Source organism: Ranitomeya variabilis, chromosome 2 (genome assembly GCF_051348905.1).
Source record: "Ranitomeya variabilis isolate aRanVar5 chromosome 2, aRanVar5.hap1, whole genome shotgun sequence".
In the NCBI taxonomy this organism is placed as follows: domain Eukaryota; kingdom Metazoa; phylum Chordata; class Amphibia; order Anura; family Dendrobatidae; genus Ranitomeya; species Ranitomeya variabilis.
Genome location: NC_135233.1, coordinates 886,927,217 through 886,948,383, shown reverse-complemented (window position 1 = coordinate 886,948,383; position 21,167 = coordinate 886,927,217). Strand labels below are relative to the sequence as shown.

Here is a 21,167-nt window from a genome sequence, read left to right as displayed (position 1 = left end):
ACCTTGGACATGCGCACACCACTACGCCACCAACGTAATGATGAGCCTGATCTGGGGGAGAAACAGCGCTGTGACCACGCCCATCCGACCTGACCAACTTGAGTGACAGGACAAAACGGCCACTTCACAAAGGTATTTCGGCAGCCTAACGGGGGTGTAAAGGCACCGAAAAGGCAGTAATGTAAAGCCCAGCTCTGCCCCTATTTCACACTATTTTTATCTAATCTTTAAAAAACGGGGTGATAGGTTCCCTTTAAAAACTAGAAATGTTTTAGTTTATTTAAAACCAATAAAATAACATACAAAAAGACAGGAAGGTGGGGTACGTTGGCACGTTTTCAAACCAATAGTTCGTATTCATGGCATGGATTCTATCAGTTCTGAAACGAAAGAAGACATGTCCCGGCCTGCAAGTTCATTGCACTTCTATGAATTAGGATCTACCGGTGGAACGCTGAACCAAATTGCCAGATTAGAAACCTAAAAGTCATCATTTTTTGTATACTGTATGTTCACACAAGGATTTGGTGCATCCATCAGGTGTTTGGTCACTTTTCCATAGCTTAGAATGGCATAAATATTAGTAAATAAATGAAAACCTGGCAGAAATCTGGTGGACGATATTATGTCAATGGTGTCCTTTGTGCACCTTATATGAAGTGTCAGTCACACAGATGGCTTCCTTTAAGATTGAGAGATGAGCGCTATTGTGAGGGTGATCTCTTAAAGTGAGATCAATATGATTGCTTGTACCTGACCAAATATAAGCTGAGTGCTAGCTTAGAGGATAAGAATGCATCAGATTCACAAAGACGATACACACAGCCTCTCTCAGTCAAAGATGATGCCCAACTGAACTTTATTCTGAACAAAGGATGATACTAAAAACAGGAAATGGGGGAGGTCGCACAACTTCTGAATAGTTAGTGTCACTCTGATTGGTTCATTCCAACTTTGTTTCCGAATGTGGGGTATTCCAGTGCCTTCACTCCTGCATTCCAAAGATTCCTTCCAGGTCAGTTTCAAGGATCTCCAAGACAGCTTCAAAGACACAATCGCCATCTTGCTACACCATATCCCATATCTGAACTGACTTATATAAGGTTTAATAATTGATTTCATTAGACATTTTCTCCTTCACACTATCTGTATACCCAGTGTAGATACCATCTATATACTTCTCTTGTTCTGTTTGTTGATACTTTATTGATATAAAAATGTTGTATTTCACTTAAAATCTATAATAAAATATGATATTAAAATTAAAAGCTGCAAATGTGCGGTGATTATTCTACACCACAAATCTGCAGCAATTTCAAGCACAATACATGCGGATGAAGGTCTTGAAAACCCCATTTACATGTTGCAGGAAAACTCTACTCAGAAATCTGCTGCATGCCCATTACACTTTGGAAAAACCATAAATCCCCCAGCTAATTTCATTCTTAGTGGAAAGGGTAAATCTTTTTCAAAACTGCAGTAAAATCCATGTGTAACACATACATTTTGTGCAGGAGTTTTGCCAACTTAAAACAGTAAACTCTTCCTCTTATGGATTTACCGTAAATGTTCATTTTTACTTTGGTTGTTGGTCTCCATTTACATAAATGAATAATAGACACCTTTTAGAGCCTACATATGATTATAACTGTAGATACATTTCACTGTTGTCCATTTTAGGTAAGTTCACATTAATGCCATTTAGTGTGATCCCATAACAGAACATTACTGGTACCAGAAAGTCGTATGGTGAAAAGTATGTAGGTGAAAACAGAAAAACATTTACAAACCACAGACCGATATTCTGACTTGGGGAGGAATGGGGTCCTCCAGCAGCACAGTGGTATAATTTGAGGCTTTTATAGTATTAATACAAACTGTAATATAATTAAAGGGAACTTGTTGGCTGATTCATGACGCCTGCATCTTAAATATCTATACTTCACTCCGAAACGTAGCAGCATTTCAAAGATAAGCATAGTTAGAAAGCACAGCCAGGACAATCCAAGAGGGAAGTCTCCGCCAGCTTCTCCTTGCCTGCTCAGCAAGACTGATAGATCTCTCCTTGTGTGTAGGGAAAAATCGGTCAGCCTAGTTGAGCGGACAAGTAAAAAGCAGACGGGAACCTTAGCTTTGGACCAGTCACCTCATCACTGTCCACACTCACGACTATCTCTGAAAGCCCTGTGACATAGATGTTTAGAATGCAGGAACTGGTCTCTGATTTATGCTGCCCATGGTTCCGGCAGTATGAATAAGTCAACAGGTTCCCGTTAATTGAACATCTGTATCCATATGTAAGAAAATGTATGAAACCCAACACACTGAAGCCTGAAGTACAGAAGAAGCTCCAGACTTTTAAGATTGCGAAATAGTGAACAGTTCATGTTCGAAAAATAATTTCCCTGTGTAATAATATCCAGAAAAACGTAGGCTCTACTACTTATGTCAGTAAAACAAATGCACAACCGAGCCCGAATAATACACAACTGGACACGTCAAGGTAAACCATTTCAGTCATATAAAATAATCCATTAGAAAGTGAACATTTCAATGTGCAGGTTGGAAAATGCCCGTTAATCTACATTCAGTTCTGTTGTAAGATGATAGTGTTCCCAGAAAGAGATGATCCTCACAAACGGCGACACAAAGAAGCGATATGGTAAGTCCCTTAGAATATACTCCGCCCCAAATACACCCAAGATGCGATACATTTCTAAGTCCTGATCGGTGGAGCTGCACAGCCTTGGTATTTGTTGACATTTTGGAAAGGTGCTTCTAGTTATTCCTGCAGTAAAGCTTTGATCTGTGCATTTATGTAATGAAGGTCAATCATCACACTATATAAATACTATAGTCTGCCAATGCAGGAGCCAAGAAGCTGCGCAGAGCTACGTGCATAGTTCATATTTCTCTCTGTTCTAGACCTAATGTAGGCCACTATAGAAAAGAACATACAGCATTTTGTAGGGATGAAAAGCTCTGCAGATCGTCTCATAGTTTTTCCAAAACTTGTACCAGTAGCAATTTATCTGTAGATCCACGACGGGAGAGGCAACTTGGGCTGCATTGTAGATCATGGGCAGTTTACTGGATTAAATGGATGCCAGCTCAACCAAGTTCAACTTACAGCCTTCTGCTCCGCAACAAGACTTCTTTTATGCTCATTCTGCTTCTCTTTCAAATTGGTGGATGTCATCTGGCTCATGCCACTGTAAGCTAAGAAGATACAATCGTAAAGAGGTATATTAGTTGTGGTGGCGTAATATATGATCTGTTTGAACAGGTTTATAAAGCTCACAATTACTATTCTTTTGTGCAGATATTGCACAGATTAAAACTTTACAACGAAAATTGGTAAAAAAAAAAATTAAGAGTAGGTTGGGAGAAAAATGGGCATGGTCAAGCAAGAAAAAAAAAAGATTCTGGGCAGGTGATTCATTCTATCCAAACAAGCGACAGTCTGCAATATTGCACATACCTATTATTTACTCCGAAACACAGGAACCAAACTACATACAGGGTGGCAGCAAACAGGTGACTGATAACACTAGCCACTGATACATGCAGTAAGGGAGCTTGCCCCCCGATTCATGAGCTTGTGGTTCAGCAGTAAGAATGACCTGTAAGATTCCCTTACATGAATGTGGATCCCTGTATTACTCAGGAATGTAAAACTTAAAAACTTAACTTAAAAACACTTAACCCAAACTTATAGGTATCAGAAGTATCTTAGCTACACAATTCAAAGAAATGAAAAATGCAATATTTCCCTCTGGAAAGAGGAAATAACAAGTGCATTATGTTCACATATGAAAAAAGAAGAATTAAAAAAACATTATTGTGCTTTTATCTCAAAACTCATTTGAACAGCCTGGTTATTGAAGTAGTAATTTATACAGTACACAAAAGATGAGCATGTGTAAATGTATACAGTGCTCGCATACATGAGTACACTCCCTTTGAAAATAAGATTTTGTTGAATATCTCACTGAACACAAGAACAATATCCAAAATTTTGATAAGTTTCCTAGAATATTTTTTTTAACCCATAACATGAAAGTAAGGTTAATAATACAGCTTTCTTTACAAAATCTTCAGTTTTATTCAAACTAGTTGATGTAACAATGTATACACCCCACATCAAAGATACTACATCTAGTATCACCGATCCTCCACCAAATTTCACAATGGGTGCAAGACACTGTGGCTTGTACGCCTCTCCAGGTCTCCATCTAAGGCCAGTCTCACACGTTCAGATAATTCCAGTACCGGAGAAATCGGTACCGGAGTTATCCGTGTCCGTGTGCTCACGTGGCACATCAGTGTGGCACACGTGTGGCAGCCGTGTGCCGCCCGTGTGCTGACTGAGGACCACACGGACTGTGCAGGAGACAGCACTACAGTTAATGGGAGGTGGAGCCGCACATTCAGCACTGTAATGAGCGGTACCACGTAACCCCTCACACAGGACAAGCTGCCGGCGCTGAGAGGAGGCATCGAGGGAGCTGGGTGAGTATTTCTCTGCAAGTGGGCGGGCGCACGGGGATGGGAGAAGGGAGGTGACCCCAAACTTTATTTTAAACACAAAAAAATAAAAAAACCTTGATTTTTCATTCCTTCTCTCCAGCTAACGCTGCTGGGGAGAAGGAATGAATGCTGGCTTCAGCACCAAAAGCAGGGGACAGCGCTTAACTCTAGTGCTGTTTCTCCTGCAGCGGTACGTGCACACGGAGGAGAGTGCACACTGTTCTCCGTGTGCACGTGTGCGGGACGCTTTGCGGACCGTGCTCCCGGAGAAACGCGGACATGTCTCCGTGTTTTGCACACAGAAACACGGTCTGTGAAAACACGCTGACATGTGCAGAGACACATTTATTTTAATGTGCCTACGTGAGTCAGTGTCTCTGGTACGTGAGGAAACTGTCACCACACGTACACGTGTGAAACCAGAATAACCATTGGGCGACCAGGTGTTGATCTGGGGAAGTTTCAGCAAGGCTGGAATTGGGCAGGTTAATCTTTGCGAAGGACGTATAAATCAAGCCGCATACAAGGTTATCCTGGAAAAACAGTTGATTCCTTCTGCTCAGGCAATGTTCCCCAACTCTGAGGACTGGTTTTTCCAGCAGGACAATGTGCCATGCCACACAGCTAGGTCAATCAAGGTGTGGATGAAGGACCACTACATCAATTCCCTGTCATGGCCAGCCCAATCTCCAGACCTGAACCCCAATGATAACCTATGGAATGTAAGGAAGATGGATAGTCACAAGCCATCAAACAAGGAAGAACTGCTTAAAGTTTTGTACCAGGAGTGGCATAAGGTCACCCAAAAGCAGTGTGAAAGACTGGTGGAAAGCATGCCAAGACGCATGAAAGTTGTGATTAAAAATCAAGGTTATTCCACAAAATATTGATTTCTGAACTCTTCCTGAGTTAAAACATTAGTATTGTTGTTTCTAAATGATTATGAACTTGTTTCTTTTGTTGCATTATTTGAGGTCTGAAAGCAATACATTTTTTGTTATTTTGACTATTTCTCATTTTCAGAAAATAAAAACAAAATGTATTGCTTGGAACTTCGGAGACATGTTGTCAGTAGTTTATAGAATAAAAGAACAATTTACATTTTACTCAAAAATATACCTATAAAGAGAAAAATCAGACAAACTGAACATTTTGCAGTGGTCTCTTAATTTTTGCCAGAGCTGTACATATATAATGCACACAGGTTTTTTCACATGCCGGCAAGCATGTGGTTCTCATTATTACAGTCACTAAATAAGCACCTGTTTCTCTCAATGTTTGCATACTTGTAGTCATTCTCATCCACTTCTTTCAATAGAACATTGAGAGAAGCAGATGAGAATCTAGTTGGCAAACAGCATACTTGCTTTTCGTTACCTTTAAATTAACACCGGGACAGCAGGGGAATCATTACCGTTGGTGCATTGCACACTGTCACGATTCAGTTATTTGCAGTCATATAAAGTGACGGCAGAAATTTGTAGACAAACTGGAAAACTCCTTTAGATAAAAAAAAAAAAGTCAGCAGAAATATAGTGACCATTACCTGCACTGTTATCTTTCAGACATTTATTGGCAGACATTTTTGGTGTTAATATACTGGAAGGTACCCAGGCCTTTTTCTTTGAAATAAGCTCTTTAATTAACCTGGAAGTAAAACAAAAATAAATGGCTACATTACAAAATATTCATCATTACTGTATAAAGATTTTAAAGCATATGTTCTCCTTCTAATATTCACACATAGGATAAATGTAAAAAGTTAAAGCGGTATTTCCATCTCCAAGATCCTATCCCAACATAGGTGGTGTAATAATAATAATCTTAGTAAATACTTCCAATTAGAAATGTAGTATAGTTCTTCAGATTTGCTATGTTGCTTCCCCATGTAGAGCTTTGCAATAGATTAGGTATCCATGGTTAAGACCACTAACAGCTAACTAACTGTCACTATATGAGTGGTCATAAGCATGGACACCTAAGTTACTGCAATGGCCTACTGTACATGGGATACGCGACATTATGAATCAGAAGATCTATACTACATTTCTAATTTGAGGTATTTGCTATTATTATCATTACATCTTCCACATACTGAGACATGATCTTGGAGACCGGAATACCCCATTAAGAGAATTTGCAAATACATTGCATTACTTATCTGTTACTTATCCTGAGTTACAGCCCATAATATAATATGGACCTGTATACACAATTGTGTTGGCTGCCTTAATCTTTTACAGCATTTTTGTCCATATTCATGAATCAATTGGGGGCTTCCAATTGAATACTCAAAAGAATGGGATCCAAACGTATCTTTGATAGAGCAAAGGAATTCATTGATGTAAATGGAGTCCAAAATTAGAAACTTTGGAGTCCACTTGACCTTCATTCCAGCAGAGTTGTTTTAGGTTTTACACTGTGTTACTCCTCAAGCTCAGTGGTCCCATTGGGGCTTTAAGTCTGAACCTCCTGCAAAACGGGATTTGGACGTACATGTCGACGGGGACATGGACTGTAATGGAGCCAGCAGAGTCAATTTGTGCTCTGATGTGCATCATTTTAGGGCATATCACTTACTGGAGGCCGACACTCACAGGCAGTCTACTACATCAGAGTGTCTGCCTCCAGTAGACATATACACCTGAAAATGATGCATTTCAGAACACAAGTTGACTGTCAGCTCTATTATAGTCCCCCATGACCCCATCAGTGCATTGACCTGAACCCTGATTTGGGAGGTTCAGAGGTAAGCCTAGGCGGGACCACTGACCATGGGGAAGAAAATAATGTGAAAGGGGCCTTAGCCAGACACCAAAATGAAGTATGTGGCAGCACCAGAATGAGACATGAATGGGAAGCAAGTTGTGGTGTGAACCCAACCTAAATGCTATGGTCACATCATGTTTTTGCTATACATGTGAGTGGTACATGTTTACAATGGTGTTCAAAAGTCCTGCATAGGCGTGAAGAAAACTATATGTTTCATACTTCTGCATCTCTACAGTGAAACTGGTGGGATATATATGTTTTTGTAATCCCTCATTGTATGCCATACTCATTTTTGAATGTCCCAAGTGTATACATTGTTATGGTAAGCGCATTTTTGATAATTTTTTTACAGCATAACCATACCTACACCAGTACAGTGTGTAGAATGGTGAACAGGTTTCTAAGTTCATTAACTTCCAATGCAAGTTCACACAGATTTAACTTTTTAAGATTTATTATTTTTTATTTAATTCAGAGTCCTGAAAAGGGCCTTTAGAGTGCATCTTTAGCTTCTAATACTTTATTGGCCAGCCTTTGCTCTTGAGCACCAGCTTGCATCTCTGTGGCATTGAGTGAACAAGCTTCTGCAGATGTTCACGAGTGATGATGTGGTTCCAGGCCTGTATCAGAGCCTCAATCAACTCACTCTTGGTCCTTGGCTGTTTTCTAGATATCTCTAATGATACCTTGTGCCACAAATTTTCAATTGGATTGAGGTCCGGGGACTGAGCTGGCCAGTCAATAGTAGCCACCTTGTTCTTTTTTTTCCATTCCGTTACTGTCTTAGCTCTGTGACAAGGAGCATTATCATCCTGGAAGATGTAATCCCCTGAAAAAAGGTGTTGAGCAGAAGGAAGCATTTTCTTATTAAGGATGTCCATGTATTTTTTTGAATTAACCATACCCTCCACAATATGAAGCCTTCCAACACCATTGGCTGCCATACAGCCCCAGACCATTACTTTCATCGGATGTTTCACAGAGAAGCTCAAACACTCTGGCTTGTACTCTTCATGTGGGAACCTTCTCACATAAGACTTGCCATCATTTCCTAAAATGCAAAAAGTGCTTTCATCACTAAATAGCACTTTTTCCCACTCCTCCTTCCTCCATTTTAAATATTTCAATGCCCACAGTTTTCGCCTTTGTCTTTGTATGGCTGTCATCAATGGCTTCTTTGGGGCCTTGCACCCTCTCAATCCTGCTTCCAAACATCTTTTCCTAACAGTTGATGTTGTTACCTCAATATTGCACTTTTCTTGCCATTCTCGCAGAAGCTGAGGAGAGGTGAGCTTTCGATTGGCAAGGGATGTTCTTATCAGTACTCTATCCTCCCTTTTAGTTGACTTTCTGGGCCGACCAGATCTGGGCCTGTCCTGGGTAATTCCAAGCTGCTTATGTTTCTGCAAAATTTTTACGACTGTACTCTGATTACAGCCGACCTTCCTTGCGATCTGGGGGCCAGTATAACCCTCTTCATGTAGCACCACAACTCGCACACGATCCTCCACTGACAAAAATCTGAAGGCTCCCATCATAAAACTCTACAGTATGACTCAGCTAGATAGACCAACAGATAAAACAAACAAACAAAGCAGCAGATGGGATGTAATGTGATTGGCTGCCATATCCAGGTTATGATTGGTCACAAGAACCTCATCTGTGATTGGCTAATTTTGGATCTGAAGCTGTACAATATTTAGTTGTGCTTTCAATTCCCATATTGTTGCAATAATATCAGGCAAAACTGCTTCAAAAGCTAAAAATATTACAGGGAGAGAATGCAAAATTGTATTCTGAACAAAACCATATATAATATGTCATATTAGCATCAAAGATATTCGACAGAAAATGTTTAAAACTTGAAAAATCAATTTATCCTATACCTATGCAGGACTTTTGAACACCACTGTAACTGGTAACTGCAACAAGGAAGTCTACTCCTAGCTGGATGCAGAAATATTACGAGTCGACATACCGTATATACTCGTGCATAAGCCGAGTTTTTCAGCACATTTTTTTCTGTGCTGAAAATGCCCCCCTCAGCTTATACACGAGCCAGTTTATGGCGGGAGAGGGGAGTGGTGGAGCAGCGGGTCACAGGAGGCAGGGGCCGGTGGCTGCAGCTAAAGCCTGTGCCCGCTGCTTAAGAGAAATGAATGTTCACTGCACTGGCAATGTATATCAATTTCTCTTATAGTGCGCGCAGTTTCAGCCGCAGCCTCCGGATTCCCGCAGCTGATGGGCTCTAACAGGTGCCCGCTCATTAAGGTAATGAATATTCACCTCTCTCCACTCCCAAAGGCTGGAGAAAGGTGAATAACAATGAGCAGGGACAAGTGATCACCTGGCCGGAAGACCTGCTGGAACAAGATGCTGCGAGGGCGCAGCGGGAAGATAAGTAGGATGTTTTTGTTTTTTTATACTTTTCTCATAGGTGGCCATACATACAAGGATGGAGATGAGGAACCATGCATACACAGATGGGAATAAGGAGCCATGCATATAAGGATGGACGTAAGAAGCCACGCATACAAGAATAGAAAGAAGGAGCCATGCATACAACAATGGGGACAAGGAGCCATGCATACAAGGATGGGAATAAGGAGCCGCGCATACAAGGATGGGAGTAAGGAGCCATGTATACAGTGATGGGAGTAAGGAGCCACACATACAAGGATGGGAGTAAGGAGCCACGCATACAAGGATGGAAATAAGGAGCTACGCATACAAGGATGGAAATAAGGAGCCATGCATACAAGGATGGGGATAAGGAGCCACACATACAAGGATGACAAGGATGGGAATAAGGAGCCATGCATAGAAGGATGGGGATAAGGAGCCACACATACAAGGATGACAAGGATGGGAATAAGGAGCCATGCATAGAAGGATGGGGATAAGGAGCCATGCATACAAGGATGGGGATAAGGAGTGTTGTGAATTCTGTTCTTGGGTTCCCTCCGGTGGTTGTTGGTGGTATTGCAGCTGTCTCTGGCTTGCAATCATGGTCAGGTGTTCCTGCTGATTGCAGGCCTGACTGGGGTATTTAGGGCTGCTGGATTCATTAGTCAGTGCCAGTTGTCCATTGTTCTTGGAGGGATTGCTTCTCTCTCTGGTTCCTCATGCTCTGCTGCCAATTCATCTAAGATAAGTGTCTGGTTTTTTGTCTCTGTGCACACATGCAGTGTGCTTGTAATTCAGTGCAATTCATTTGTGTTTTTGTCCAGCTTACACTTTGTCTGGATTTTTCAGTCATGCTGGATTCTCAGGAGTTGCAGATATACTTGCTATGTCTTTAGTTAGATGTAGTATATTTGTATTTTCTGTTGTGGATATTTTTAGGATTTTAATACTGACCGCTTAGAATTCTGTCCTATCCTTTTCTATTTAGCTAGAAGTGCCTCTTTTGCTAAATTCTGTTTTTCTGTCTGCGTGTGTCTTTCCTCTTATACTCGCAGTCAATATTTGTGGGGGGCTGTCTATCCTTTTGGGGCTCTGCTCTCAGGCAAGATAGAATTCCCATTTCCACCTATAGGGGTATTTAGTCCTCCGGCTGTGTCGAGGTGTCTAGGACGGGTCAGGCACACCTCACGGCTACTTCTAGTTGCGGTGTCAGTTTAGGGTTCGCGGTCAGTACAGATACCACTTACTCCTGAGAACGTCTCTCATGCGGCTCCTAGGTCACCGGATCATAACAAAGGAGCCACACATACAAGGATGACAAGGATGGGAATAAGGAGCCATGCATACAAGGATGGGGATAAGGAGCCATGCATACCAGAATAGGGATTAGGGGAGAATGCATACCTGGTTTATACTCGAGTCAATACGTTTTCCCAGTTTTTCAAGGCAAAATTAGACGCCTTGGCTTATACCCGGGTCAACTTATTTACGAGTATATACGGTAATTATTTTCTGATGGGGGTTGGTTTATTGACAGAGGTATTTCGGCTTAAACAAGTTATCACCCATCCACTGTATACATATTAAAGGGGTTTTTTTTATCTTTGGGGACAAATTTATTTTTACTTAAAAGCACGCATTTAGAGCTAAAAATTATTTTTGCAATTGTGTTTCTTTAAAAAGTTGCACAGTTCAGCTTCTATGTGCTTCTTATTTCACTACACATTAAAATTTGATGTTATCTTGTAACGTGGTCGCTGTGGGTTACGATCCTCATCTCTTATGCTCCAGCAGGTCACAGGAAAGAGGGCTTCCTGGATGGGTTTGTGGACTTGTGCTGTGAGGGCGCTATGCCCGAGCAGGCCGCATGTAACCGATGTTGCTGGTTTACCAGAATCAGATGTTTCACCGTTCAATGAGACCACCATTCAAAAATAAACTTTTTACTGAGTGGGAACCTGGTAGGGAATATTTACCAGAGATAGCAGGTACACAGTCTTATGAATGTTTCCTTTTCAGCTTGAAACATGTTCCACACAGTTTCCTTCCTTCATTTCTCTATTGCACTCTGTGTCCACTGGTTCTCACTACTTTACTAAAACCCAGCTTTAACTTTATAGTCCTGCTTAACAACAGTCCTTTACTCACCCCGCGTCTTCTTTCACCTTAGGTTGCCAGTATGGCTGAACATAGCTTCAAGCTCTCTGATGCTCTGTAATTCCTGCCTGGGACAATCAACTTGTCTCTCGTACTCAGTTTTGTCCAGGCTCATTATTTGGAGTGCTGCCAACTCCAGGCCTCTCTGCTAGGCGTCCTCTGCCAGGACCCGTCTCCAGAGGATCACTCTCTTAGTCACTTCTGCTCCAGATCTCGATAATCCTATAGTTCGTTCTCCTCTCACTCAGGGACACCCCAAATTGTGGCACTGCTCACCTCGGTCCTTTAGGTTCACATGCTATGTAGCCATGCCCTATCTGACTCTCTGACAAGAAATTAATCCTGCCCCTTTCATTCTAAGCTAGTCCCAACCATTAACTCTTACTATCCCTATTGTCAAACTACACACATCAATATTGCTAACACCTTTAACATACAAGTCACACTATACATCACAGTTTATGTAACATTTTACAATAATAAACTAATAAGGTAGTCCACAAAAAAAGAGGGATTGATCAAGCACTTCAGATAAAATGCAAAATTTATTTCATCAATGAAAACATTGCTCAAAAGAAAATACACATCATCAAATAGGTAGTTGTATCATCCAAGGATAAAATCCCAAACAAAAAAGATTCAAAGTCCTGGTTGATGTGTTTTGAAGTTAAACTCTATTGCCCAGGCCCACACGGCAATAGTTAAAAGCCGCCAGCCAATCGGAGGCTGGTGTTGTGAATTAGACTTTTTGGCTCCCTCTTGTGGTTACTAGTGATATTACTCTGGGAGTTTCTTCCCTCAGTTTGCACCCACCTGGGCCGTTAGTCCAGGGGTGTTGCTATATAAACTTCCTGGATCCTTAGTCCAGTGCCTGGCATCGTTATAATCAGATCCTTTCTGTTTGCTCCTATCTGCTGGTCCCGGTTCGTGCTAAATTAAGCTAAGTCCTGCTTCTTTGTTTTTTGGGTTATTTGCTTGCTCTCATTTTTGTCCAGCTTGTACTAAATGTGATTCCTGACCTTGCTGGAAGCTCTAGGGGGCTGGTGTTCTCCCCCCGGGCCGTTAGACGGTTCGGGGGTTCTTGAATTTCCAGCGTGGATATTTTTGATAGGGTTTTTGCTGACCATATAAGTTATCTTACTATATTCTGCTATTAGCTAGTGGGCCTCTCTTTGCTAAACACCTAGCTCATTCTTACGTTTGTCTTTTCCTCTTACCTCACCGTTATTATTTGTTGGGGGCTTGTATCCAACTTTTGGGGTCTTTTCTCTGGAGGCAAAAAAGGTCTTTCTTTTCCCTTCTAGGGTTAGTTAGTTCTCCGGCTGGCGCGAGACGTCTAGAATCAACGTAGGCACGTTCCCCGGCTGCTGTTATTTGTGGTACTAGGATTAGATATATGGTCAGCCCAGTTACCACTGCCCTATGAGCTGGTTTTTGTGTTTGCAGACTTAGTAAATATTTCTGAGACCCTCTGCCATTGGGGTCATAACAGGCTGGCAGCTGACGTCATTGTCATTTGCCGTTGAGTGCGTGCTGGAACTGCATGGAGGGAACTTCATCGCAAGAGCACAGCAAGGTAAGAAGAAAGTTTTTTTTTATTTTTATTGAAGGCGAAAAATAAATAAAAATATACCAAAACTGTATTGGATATTTTAATAAATGATTAATAGGTTAGAGAAGAGTAGTGCTCGGCCAAAAGAGTCTACCTTGTCGTGGTGGCGGCTTAAAAAATCTTTTGGCCAAAACAAAAGCTGCTGGCTATATGTGTGATCTGGTGATGGGAACTGTTAAGGTATGATTGGTGAGAAGTGGAGTTTGTCCAAGAGGTGGGGCTGTGGATAGTTCGAGGGGAGGAGGCGAAGCTGAGGTGGAGCCTAGGTGGAGTCTCAGGGGGCCCCAAAAATTTTGTCAGTATGGGGCCCCGAAATTCCTAGTGGCAGCCCTGCGCCACCTGTATGATTCTTTACCTGTATGGGTGGCATTACTTACAATTAAAGAATACTACACTATTAATAGAAAAAATATTACTTGTCAAGTCAGTCCTGTATGTGTTGCCTGTTTAACTTGAAGCTCAGAAGTTAGAACAAAATCCAAAGTGAGGTAAACACTTTTATTACTATCTATTATTCACCAATCCTTTGAAGAAATTTTAAATAAATGTGCCTGTTATTTTTTTTAAATTAAAAATAACAATGATAATAACAAAAACATGAGCAGAAATTTAGAGGTATTAAAGTTCACTGAATGTTGCCATAGTTATTTATCGAAGGACTCATCTATTTCTGACAAACATCTTGAGAAACCACTAGTCTGTGGTTGACTCAAACATCCTGTTACTTGAAGAGCAAATATTCTATTGCAAATAATACAGACTTACAGTAAATGGAACCTGTCATCAGAATTGTATACCCAAACTGGTGGTATACATGCGCTTCTCACAAAATTAGAATATAATCAAACAGTTACCGTATTTTTCGGACTATAAGACGCACCGGACTATAAGGCGCACCCAGGTTTTAGAGGTGGAAAATAGGGAAAAAAATATTTGAAGCAAAAAAATGTGGTAAAATATTTAATAACATAAATAACATACTATTATATGTGGTGTTATTATATATAATAGTATGTTATTATGTTGGAAGCTGCGGGACCAGTGTGGTGTCTGTGAAGTACGATATGAAGACGCTGGAGGGTGAGTATAAGGGCTCATTTCCACATGCGAGGCACACGTCCGTGTCTCGCATGTGGAAACCAAGCTCTGGCGCCGGCACTTTGGAGCAGAGCTGTGCAGCTCCATGTGTTCCTATGCGGCCGCACGCTCCGCTCTGGAGTGCCGGCTCCACAGCTTGGTTTCCACATGTGAGATACGGACGTGTGCCTCGCATGTGGAAATGAGCCCTAAGAATGGGTGCACAGGGCTTATAGTGAAAGCACCACTCCAGCACTGCAAAATAACACTGGAGTGTTGCTTTAAAATCCCATGGGAGAACTATAACTCCCAGCATGTCCTGCAGATCCTATGACATGCTGGGAGTTATAGTTCACCAAAGGAGTGGCAGAGTGCTGTATTGTATTTTGTAAAGACTGACCTCTTAATTGTGGCAGCCAGCCACACTGTTGTGAGGTAAAAGCTGGAGCATCCCATGGCAGCACACACACAGAGCCCTCCCTGTTGTTGTTGCCTTTCCACAGCGCAGGACATAAGAGGAAGCTGCAGATTCTAGGTGGGAGTCTGAAGGACCTGTGATGATGTCAGAAGAGGGAGGGCTCTGAGCTGCCATGTGATGCTCCAGCCCGCCCACTTCTGACATCACACAGGACCTCCTTGTGTACCACAGACAGCTCAGCGTCCAGCACAGGCAGGTATGCAGCGATCTCCTGGCCCCTGCTGCTGCCTCCTCCTCCCCCGGACACACAGATTCTCCCCAGAATCAGTGCTGGGGAAACTGTGTGTCCCTGCTTAAGTGCAGCATTCATTTGCTGCTCCCCGCTCACCGCTCAGCTGATCGGTGGGCGGGGAGCAGCTAATAAATATTCACTGCACTTAATCAGCGGGGCTATGTGCTTTCCCCAGCAGCTAATTCCGGGCAGCGGGGACATCCTGAAGTGGGATATCATTGCGATCCCACTCGCTGCTTCCCCCCTCCCCACATGCTATATCCGTACTATAAGACGCACCCACACTTTCCTCCCAAATTTGGAGGAAAAAAAGTGCGTCTTATAGTCGGAAAAATACAGTAATTTATTTCAGTTCTTTAATAAAAAAAAAAAAATGAAACCCATATACAGTGGGTACGGAAAGTATTCAGACCCCTTTAAATTTTTCACTCTTTGTTTCATTGCAGCCATTTGGTAAATTCAAAAAAGTTCATTTTTTTCACATTAATGTACACTCTGCACCCCATCTTGACTGAAAAAAACAGAAATGTAGAAATTTTTGAAAATTTAATAAAAAAGAAAAACTGAAATATCACATGGTCATAAGTATTCAGACTCTTTGTTCAGACACTGTTATTTAAGCCACATGCTGTCCATTTCCTTGTGATCCTCCATGAGATGGTTCTACTCCGTCATTGGAGCCCAGCTGTGTTTAATTAAGTTGATGGGACTTGATTCTTCATCTTGTCCAGACTCCATGAGTTTTCTCATTCACAGCTCATCGCTGCAGACTTCCATCTTCTCTGGTCCTCTGCAGCACATCCCCACACAACGACCTTATAGATAGCAGTGTTATTATAATACCCCCGAATAAAAATATCTGCCCTACACTGAGCCCCTGAATGAATAATTGCCCCTCACTATATTCTCTGCACAAAATATGATCGCCACACTGTCCCTCTTATGGTACATGCTCTCCACACTGCTCACTCCTTTCCATACTGGGCCCACTTCTTCATGCTATTCTCTCACACTGAGTCCCCCTATAGGCCCCACTCTCTAAACTGTGCCCCCTCATCACACTCCCCTTCCTTGGTATACTGTCGCCTCCTGGTTGTGCCCTTACACTGTTCCCCCATGCTACACTCCCACACTACTAAGTCTCTATTCTGTGCTCATGCAAACTTTTTCCTCCCATATTGTCTCCTCACACTGTTCCCCTCAATAGTATCATCCAACATTTCCCTCTCCCTCCTCATTCACTTACCCTCTCACTTTACATACTGCCTCATCACACATCCACTCCCCATACTGTATCCTCACCTATCACATCACCCTCGCTCCCCAAACTGTGTCCTCATACATTTTCCCCTCATTCCACATACTGTGTCTGCACCCATCCCCCCCACACATGCCCCCATCTCATACCTTCCTCCTCTTATTGTGTCATCAAATTTCTCTGGCTCCTCATATTGGGTCGGCACCTATCCCTTCCTTGCTCCCCAAACTTGTCCTCAAATCCTCCCCCGTTACATGAAATCTCATCCAGCCCTGTTACACTAAATACCCAATCACAGTAAATCTCCTTCAGCCCCATTACAGTAAATATCCTCCACACAGTAAATACACCCCACACACAGTAAATACCTCCCTACATACAACCACAAACACACAGTAAATGCACCACCCCCAGTAAACACCACCCACACCCAGTAAATACCTTTCCACCCACACACAGTAAATACAAACAAAGTAAATGCACCCCTCCAGTAAACACCACCTACACCAATTAAATACCCCCTCCACACAGTAAATACACCCCCATGAATGAAATACCCCTCCAAGCAGTAAATACACCTCCCTATATCTCCGGTATTTTCAATTCCAGTGTGGGGCATTTACCACCAGTATGCACCTCGGCGGGGCCGGCAAGTGATGTCAGCACTTGCCCTTCACCATGCTGTGATTTTAATTACATCCAAACACAGTTGGTTCTAACCTCCTCTATAAATGCAGGCTTTACCATTTTATTAGCCATAGGTAAGTGTTCACACTAGGCAGACAGGTTAGTTACCCATTCGATCTGAGATTACCTTGACGTTTGGTGAATGGGCTCACAACTTTTGGCCAAATTTTGTGCTAAAAATCTCATGTGTTTTTTCATAAATTTCACAAGCCATTATGCTGTTCACATTTCATGTATTGCACATTTCCTTGCTTTAGCACAATAAACTTGAGTGCAGCCATTATCTATTTGCTATGTAAGACTTTTTGGTTATGCACCAGTTCAGACTAGATGGCTGTTCAGTCAGTTTTTCTATATTTACTATGTATTGCTTTTTCTGACTTGAACGCCCCGCCCTTCACCATGCTGTGATTTTAATTACATCCAAACACAGTTGGTTCTAACCTCCTCTATAAATGCAGGCTTTACCATTTTATTAGCCATAGGTAAGTGTTCACACTAGGCAGACAGGTTAGTTACCCATTCGATCTGAGATTACCTTGACGTTTGGTGAATGGGCTCACAACTTTTGGCCAAATTTTGTGCTAAAAATCTCATGTGTTTTTTCATAAATTTCACAAGCCATTATGCTGTTCACATTTCATGTATTGCACATTTCCTTGCTTTAGCACAATAAACTTGAGTGCAGCCATTATCTATTTGCTATGTAAGACTTTTTGGTTATGCACCAGTTCAGACTAGATGGCTGTTCAGTCAGTTTTTCTATACTTAGCAGAATGATCACATGACATATTCACACTGCTGGTGTCGCACTGACCCGGGGGTAGAGTAACAATTGTACTCGCGTCTGTTAGATGTAAGTACAATTGATCTCTGGGAGCAGATGCACTGCAGTTGACAGCCAGCTTAAAGAACTGCTGACTCCCAGTCCGGTGGGCGGCAGAATGCAGCTGCCGGGGAAGACACTTCAGACAGCTTCGCTCGGATCACATGCCATGATGCATGTATGACTTGTGACATGAAATTGTAGTAAAGTTGGCAGTTCCTCACCCACTTTCAAGCCTGTTACCCAACTCTTTCTGTTTCAGTAAATGACTGTTTCAATCTACAAATAAAAATGATGAATATATGCCTACAAAATCCCTTACTTTGTGCAAGTGTACCTGGATACATGATGGTGATAAAAAAGACAAAGGGTGGTCAGGTCACATCAAATATTTAGTTGATTTTTGCTTATCTTTTGTTAACTTACTTTACATTTTGTTAGCTGATAAAAAAATATACTATTAAAATTTCGATATTTAAAGCATTCTTACTTTGCAGTATTTGCACCTGCCTAAAACTTTTGCACATTACTGTATGTTTGTCTAGCAAAGTGAATGACCACCAGGTACTTTTTTTAGATTCTTTCTGGGCATCTGAGATCACAGTCCTTTTTGCCTGCAGTAGAAATTCATAATTTAACTTAATGTGTTGTGTAATGAGGTAGTCACTCTTTTAGGGGAACAAGTACATCCTTTTGCCTGCAATGCCGTTACTTCTTTCACACTCTCACAGCACTACACAATGAAAGATAGAGCTTCCTGATAGAGAAGCCAGGAAGCATAACCCAGAAACTAAAAGATTTTACTGGAAGAATAAAGTATTGCATTTCAGTGGGTAACTATTTGCAGGAAGAATAATAGGGGAACGGCGATAGTTTCAGAATATATATGATACAGTATAAAATGACATTGTTCTGAGTACACTAATTACTGAATAAAGATACATGATATCACATGTTGTTATACTTACCACTGTCCATTCTCTCCACATTGCTGAAACTGTACTACATCCCCTGGTTGAAGGGAAAAGGCTGTAGGTGAACACGTTTCAAAACTACTTTCCACACAGAAAAGGCTAGAAATCTGCAAAAGTAAAACAAAAATAAATGTATACAGTATGTAGATATTTTCAGGTCAAGTTCAATAAAATTCACAAGAGGAAGAACGCACTACTTAGAGGAGCACAATAGTCACAGTATTATTGCCAAACATGAGTTATGTAATTCAAAACTCTAAGTGTAGGTGCCCACAATCCGGAATAGTAGCATTTTGGAGGCAGTGTATTTTCGCTGCGTTCTACATTACAAGCACAGTGGATGTGATTTATAGAAAACTCATGGCCACTGTGCTTCTTTTTAACACTGCGTAAACTGACATGCGGTGTGGGTTTACAAGCCGCAGCATGTCAATTTCTGTAACGGAAATGCTAATCTCCTCTGAGTACTATCCCTGAATAGACTGTGGTTAGAGGCGGAAAATCCACATAGTTCTAAAAGACAAGTGCGTATGTAGAATTAAATCAAAACTCTTTGATCCTTGTAGTATCCGGTGCTTACAGCTTAGCAATTAATCTCCATCTGTTAGACTACATACCCTACACAGAGAAAGTGGCCAGAAATGCACAAGGAAATATTAAATGAGTTAAAAAATTAAAATTTTATTAATTATTCAAAAATAAACATTCAATGATCACAAGATTAAAACGAATGACTCAACTGTGAGGAACGTTATTGGCTGGGGACATCAATAAAAACACTTTAATCATCGTACATAAACCAATTAGCAAATATCAACAATGCCATATAGAGCCTCAATTATAGGACAATTGTTTAAAGTGCAGTGCTTGTATAGGGGGTCTGTGATGGTGACATGGGAGTATTTGGAGCAGGCAGATATACCCAGGCACCCAATGTTAGATATCCCGGGATCCACTGTATGCTATAATGTCATGTCACCACTGCAGACTCGATTAGGCAAAGTGTCAACCTGCTATGCTGCTATATACCATTCAAACAGTGGGACAATTGCTCATGGCCTTTACCTCCTCACTAATGGACTTGCAGTAGGCAACCCAATTGTAGCCTGCACTTCGTAGTGTTACTACCTGGAAGAAAGGTGCCAGTACTGGTTCTGCTTTTACTAGTGGGTTCCACATTCATAAAGGGGTTATCTAGCCTTAGGCTACAAGTCTGCAGTCACTCTGTATGACTGCAGACTTGTGAATCCTCACATCGCACACACTGTGCACTGTGAGGATTCTCCGATTCCGCTGCAATTTACTTTTGTATTAAAAAATATAAACAATTATTCATCTTTCACAAAAAAATTTGCAAAAGAAATGCAAAAACTATGACACTGATGTCAGATTTTCTTTTTATGAAAAACATTTATTTGCTGGTGTATAAGCATCTGACGACAACACTAAGGCTTCTTTCACACTAGCGTCGGGCTTGGCCCGTCGCTGTGCGTCGGGCCGACGTTCCCGACGCTAGCGTGGTCTCCGCCGCACAACGGGTGCAGCGGATGCATTTTTCCAGCGCATCCGCTGCCCCATTGTGAGGTGCGGGGAAGCGCGGGGAGGTGGGGGCGGAGTTCCGGCTGCGCATGCGCGGTCGGAAAAAGCGGACCGTCGTGAGCAAAAAACGTTACATGTAGCGTTTTTTGCTCCCGACGGTCCGCCACTGCACGACGCATCCGTCGCAGGACAGGTGCGACGTGTGGCAATCCGTCACAATGCGTCGCTTCATGTTAATCAATGGTGAAAAAACGCATCCTGCAAACACTTTTGCAGGATGCGTTTTTTCAGCAAAACGACGCATTGTGATGGAATGCAGTTAACGCTAGTGTGAAAGTAGCCTTACACACAGCAAATGTGGCAGCCACTGTATAGGAGATAGGGTCGGACTGCTCCAGTTGTGAACAGTGTAAACCCCCTGGATTGTCCTGTTCACAGCTCTGGGGGGCGCCAGGCACAATTTTATTGTGGTCAGCGTTATGTTCTCAACTACAATTTCCCTTGTCACCACTAACCCGCTACTTACAGTGATCAGAGGTGTACAAAGGTCCTAGCAACAGCGCACTGCAGCGGCGGAGACAATAAGCCAGGCAGCCTAGCACTGTTCTAATGCCAGACT

The 21,167-nt window shown here is 41.9% G+C and overlaps 1 protein-coding gene across 5 annotated transcripts in view; it reads right to left on the bottom strand.

Moving 5' to 3' along the window:
• Nucleotides 1-211: 211 nt before the first annotated feature.
• Nucleotides 212-21,167, bottom strand: part of MCF2L2 (MCF.2 cell line derived transforming sequence-like 2) — a 508,511-nt gene continuing 487,555 nt past the window's right edge. For all 5 annotated transcript variants that reach the window (XM_077290424.1, XM_077290423.1, XM_077290425.1 and 2 more), the window contains 3 exons: nucleotides 19,004-19,116; nucleotides 6,077-6,177; nucleotides 212-3,219 (listed from right to left, as the gene is read on the bottom strand). In XM_077290424.1, the coding sequence (XP_077146539.1) occupies nucleotides 3,122-3,219; nucleotides 6,077-6,177; nucleotides 19,004-19,116 (312 nt within the window). In that variant the 3' untranslated portion in view covers nucleotides 212-3,121. The remainder of the gene's footprint in view (nucleotides 3,220-6,076; nucleotides 6,178-19,003; nucleotides 19,117-21,167) is intronic.